At 41.0% G+C, this 3963-nt stretch overlaps 1 protein-coding gene across 1 annotated transcript; it reads right to left on the bottom strand.

The window, feature by feature from the left end:
* Nucleotides 1-343: 343 nt before the first annotated feature.
* LOC104719110 (uncharacterized) lies at nt 344-3341 on the bottom strand. Its single transcript, XM_010436954.3, has 2 exons — nt 926-3341; nt 344-715 (listed from the first exon to the last, which is right to left on the bottom strand). Exons 1-2 carry the CDS (start codon nt 3162-3164, stop codon nt 588-590), a joined length of 2367 nt encoding a protein of 788 aa, XP_010435256.2. The 5' UTR covers nt 3165-3341; the 3' UTR covers nt 344-587.
* Between the last annotated feature and the right edge of the window lie 622 nt (nt 3342-3963).

Below are 3963 nucleotides of genomic sequence, written 5' to 3'. Positions count from 1 at the left end.
ACGATCTAAGCGACACCGAACCACCTGGTTATTACAGCGATTACCTCGCCAGGATAATTGCTCTCCATAACACGGGAATTCAAGCATACCACAGTGCCGAATCATTGTTTGAAAGGGCACAAAAGAGGAAGCAGGCCGTAAGGCCCCACCCCTTTTCTCATGATTCCCAACAAGTTCATTGAAATCTCCAATCAAAAACCAAGGATCTATCCGGAAAGAACCAATATCCATTAACTTCTCCCATACCTTTGCACGATTCTGCCGAATTGGATCCCCATAATCAAAAGACAAATAAACCAATTGTTGACCAAATGAAGCTTTAACATCAATAATTCGATTACTATCATATAAAATAGAAAGTTTTATTTCATCCATGAAAAATAAAGCTAACCCTCCACTAGAACCATGGGGATCAACAGTGTACAAATTATTATAACCAAACTTTTTTTGAAATTTTTGTAAATAAGAAAAACACTTTTTAGTTTCTGATAAAAATAAGATGTCTGGCCGATGCTGCTTCCACAAATCTCCCAAATATCCTTCTGTCAGATCCACCCCTATGCCCTGACAGTTCCAACTCAGAATCTTCACGTTCTAGCCGGCGGTTTCGGGAGAGCCCCCATCCCTTTCTTTCCTTGACGCCCCCCATCCGAAGGTTTAGTGCCCACTGTATTATTACCCAGTTTCCCCATCAGCTTCTGTTTATTCCCTTCACCTGCAAGTTTAGACAAAGCCTTAGCAAGTAAACGTTTCCCTGGAGAAGCTAAAGCCAAAGAAGGCATCCTAGAACCGCTAGCACTCTTCCTAACATAAGAATTAAAATTCTTCTTTTTATGCCCACCTGTCGCATCTAAAGTAAATGCTGCCATAGCATTATTAACAATCCCCACATCTAACTCAACCGATACATGAGAAGAGGGTGTACCTTTCGGAATACAGTCATAATCACCCTGGGAATCAGTAACCTGATCCACTTGAACCTCAGACCCTTGATCCGTATGACCCCCCACACCCTGAGTTGGAGAAACAACCCCCTCCTGGACACCGTTAAGATCAGACTTACCCATATCATCAAATTCACCATCCTCAAGCAAGTCATCATTGTCAACCTCAAAATCCATAGCCAGATCAGCCCCCGCATCTCCCTTAACAACACTCCCCTCAGCCTCCTTGTCCGCTGGTGGATCACTAGAGCTGGGGTCTCCCACAATATTATCAATTCGCATCGAACTATGCTCCACAACAGCCGCCTGTTTGACCTTAAAAAGAGGTTTAGGCCAAGCCGTACCAGCACTCTTTCGGTTAAGAACATAACCGGGGACCTTACCCGACCCCTCTCCATTCCCTGAATGTGTACCGCGATGAGAACCTTCCTCTCGACCAGTGACCTCACCGAAACTCCTCTTCTGACCCCAAGCGTGACCCTGTAGATGCTCTTGTTGACGAGGTCGGTGAGAACCATTACCGTTAGAACTCTGACCTCCAAAACGTTGCTGGGGAAAATATCCAAATTCGCTAGAATCCGCAGACTGAAAATCCAGGGCCCTCTTAGCATGCTTTCTAGGCTTTTCCCAACCCCCAGCATTAAGATGCTGTTCTTGCTTCACAGCTGGAAATTGCCTTTGACTACCTCGACTATCCCTCTGCAAATCCGCACCTTGGACAGTAGTCCCCTTAAGAACCTCTGGACAGACCTTGGAATCATGGGTGATCCGGGAACAATGCTCACAAACCCCATTTAATTTCTCATACTCTAGTGAGACCACAATCTCGTCCCCAGTTGCAAAAGGCACCACCATCTTGAAGATCAGCGGATTGAACCCATTAACTGACACACATAGACTACCCGTTTCCTCATCAACCTCTTGAATCCTCCCAAGCTTCTTACCAACAGCCTCAAAAGTAGCCACCTCCCACAAATGCATTGGAATCCCTAACACTTTAACCCAGAAGTTGATAGCTGAAGGGTAGGAGGAAGAGATGACTGGCTCCCATCGAACCAGTGAGACCATCCAACCATCAAAGTGGTATGGACCATTTTGCAAAACTGACAAAATATCTTCCTCATCCTCAAAATTAAACTGAAAAACCCCCTGACCTAAATCGGCACCAACCACCCTCTCTTCTAACTTCCAAATTTTTGGAAAATTAGCTATCAAGGACTCCATATTCTGACACACCGGATTCATGAGCCTACCAATAAGGGTCATCGAGAACTGCTGAATTCTCTGAGCCAAAACCAAACTGGAGATGGACACAGTTTCAGTACGAACCAGTGTTGCATTCTTCTTGCTGAAAACCAATTGAGCCATGATTCGCAGAAAAGAAATATAGCCACCCGCAAGAAAAACCCAGAAAAAACTGAAGATGAAAAGAAAAGCAAGAAGGAGCGAATAACAAAACCAGAGAGAGATGATGCATAAACAAACCGCAAGCCTTCGTTTATATACCTCAACACTAACCCCTTCTCCCAAGAGCAGACCGTATCGAATCATATATTCTCCCATTACTATCCAGATTATCCCCAATCGTACCATCAAAACCATCGAAAAAGCCTGGAAATTATCATAAGGAAAAATCAAAGATATCCACCTTCCAAACCAGGATAAAGAGATCTCAAACAGAATCCCCAACCAAATCAGATATGAATCCCATATAGTAAACCACAGAGACCAATACACAAACCCATAGGAGTCGACAATCCGGATTCCCTCCCACTCCAAATCCGTCGAAATCCCGAGATTAACACCACAGAAGACAATATTTCCCTTATTGAAATCCGATACTAGCAAAGAATAACAAAACCTGCCCAAATCCAGAGAAATGAATCCCCTCCAAATACAGATATTGAGACTTGAAAGCAGAACATCCAAACCCCTGATTGTAAGCGTTGGAACCATCCACGAATCTCCATCAGATACCATCATCAAGACCACCATCTCGACATTTCCAATCCCCCTTATAAGAATATACAAACTCCACCCGGCCGAATCATAAAGATCAGAGAACCCATTAAAGTCCCCCACAATCCCAAGATCTGCAACCAGCAGAATCAAACTTTGCCCAAAAAGAATCAGACTTCCGATCTGAATCCAATCATCATTAACCAGCAGAGATCGAAGGAGATCCTCTCCTCGCCCCCCAAACCCGTCGGGATCAATCATTCAAAACTTGAAAACAATCGCCTTCGAAATCGCCATATTGTGATAAACAAGAACTTAAGAGAGAGAGACTCGATCCAAGTTTTTAACTCTAGTTTTTATTGACCAATAATTTCGCATTCGGGAAAAGAAATGAAAAAACTTATATTGTTTTAAATTATTTTATTTGGTTGTTCATGTGTTCGTTTCACTTCCATATGATAGGGTAATATAATGTGCCTAGATTATTTTTTTCTAGTTTCTAGAGAAACAAGAACCAATAGTCTCATATCCTGATTGAATGGTACACGTACACACAACACAGAAATAGTCACATAAAACTTCTTCTTTTCTTTAAACAACGTTATCCGTATCTATGATGGATTTACTAGAACAATTTTTTTATGATAATGCGTTTAACTTGACCAACTTAGCTTGCAATATTCTTAATGATAATCATTATCTTAAAGAGATTTTTAAAGAAGGAAAGAAGTAACAAATTAACTAATGTTATAATACTACTAATTATGTCTCTTTTTGAATTTTGCTTACGGCTCACCAGAGATATACATGCATAACAAAAGAAGTGATGAAAAAAGGTTCTGAAAACGAAATGTGTGGAACATATTCAGTAATAGCGATCTAAGTTAGGTCTATATTTTCTGAATATAATATTTCTCCACTTAGAAAAGATATATATACATATATATATATATATATATATATAGACTGATAAACCATTAGCTTAATGTGAATCAGTGAATGCAAATGGCTACATCGAAATATTTACCTTTGTTTGTATCATTTAACATCTATGTTAGGC

The sequence above is a fragment of the Camelina sativa genome, chromosome 10, assembly GCF_030686135.1.
Source record: "Camelina sativa cultivar CO46 ecotype springtype chromosome 10, ASM3068613v1".
NCBI classification, from domain to species: domain Eukaryota; kingdom Viridiplantae; phylum Streptophyta; class Magnoliopsida; order Brassicales; family Brassicaceae; genus Camelina; species Camelina sativa.
This window is presented reverse-complemented; position numbering and strand designations above follow the sequence as displayed.

Coding starts and splice junctions, on each gene's coding strand:
- LOC104719110 (XM_010436954.3), bottom strand. CDS start 3,164: ATGATTGATCCCGACGGGTTTGGGGGGCGAGGAGAGGATCTCCTTCGA. Junction 716..925: donor TTATGACTGTATTCCGAAAG/GTACACCCTCTT, acceptor CTAAACTTGCAG/GTGAAGGGAATAAACAGAAG.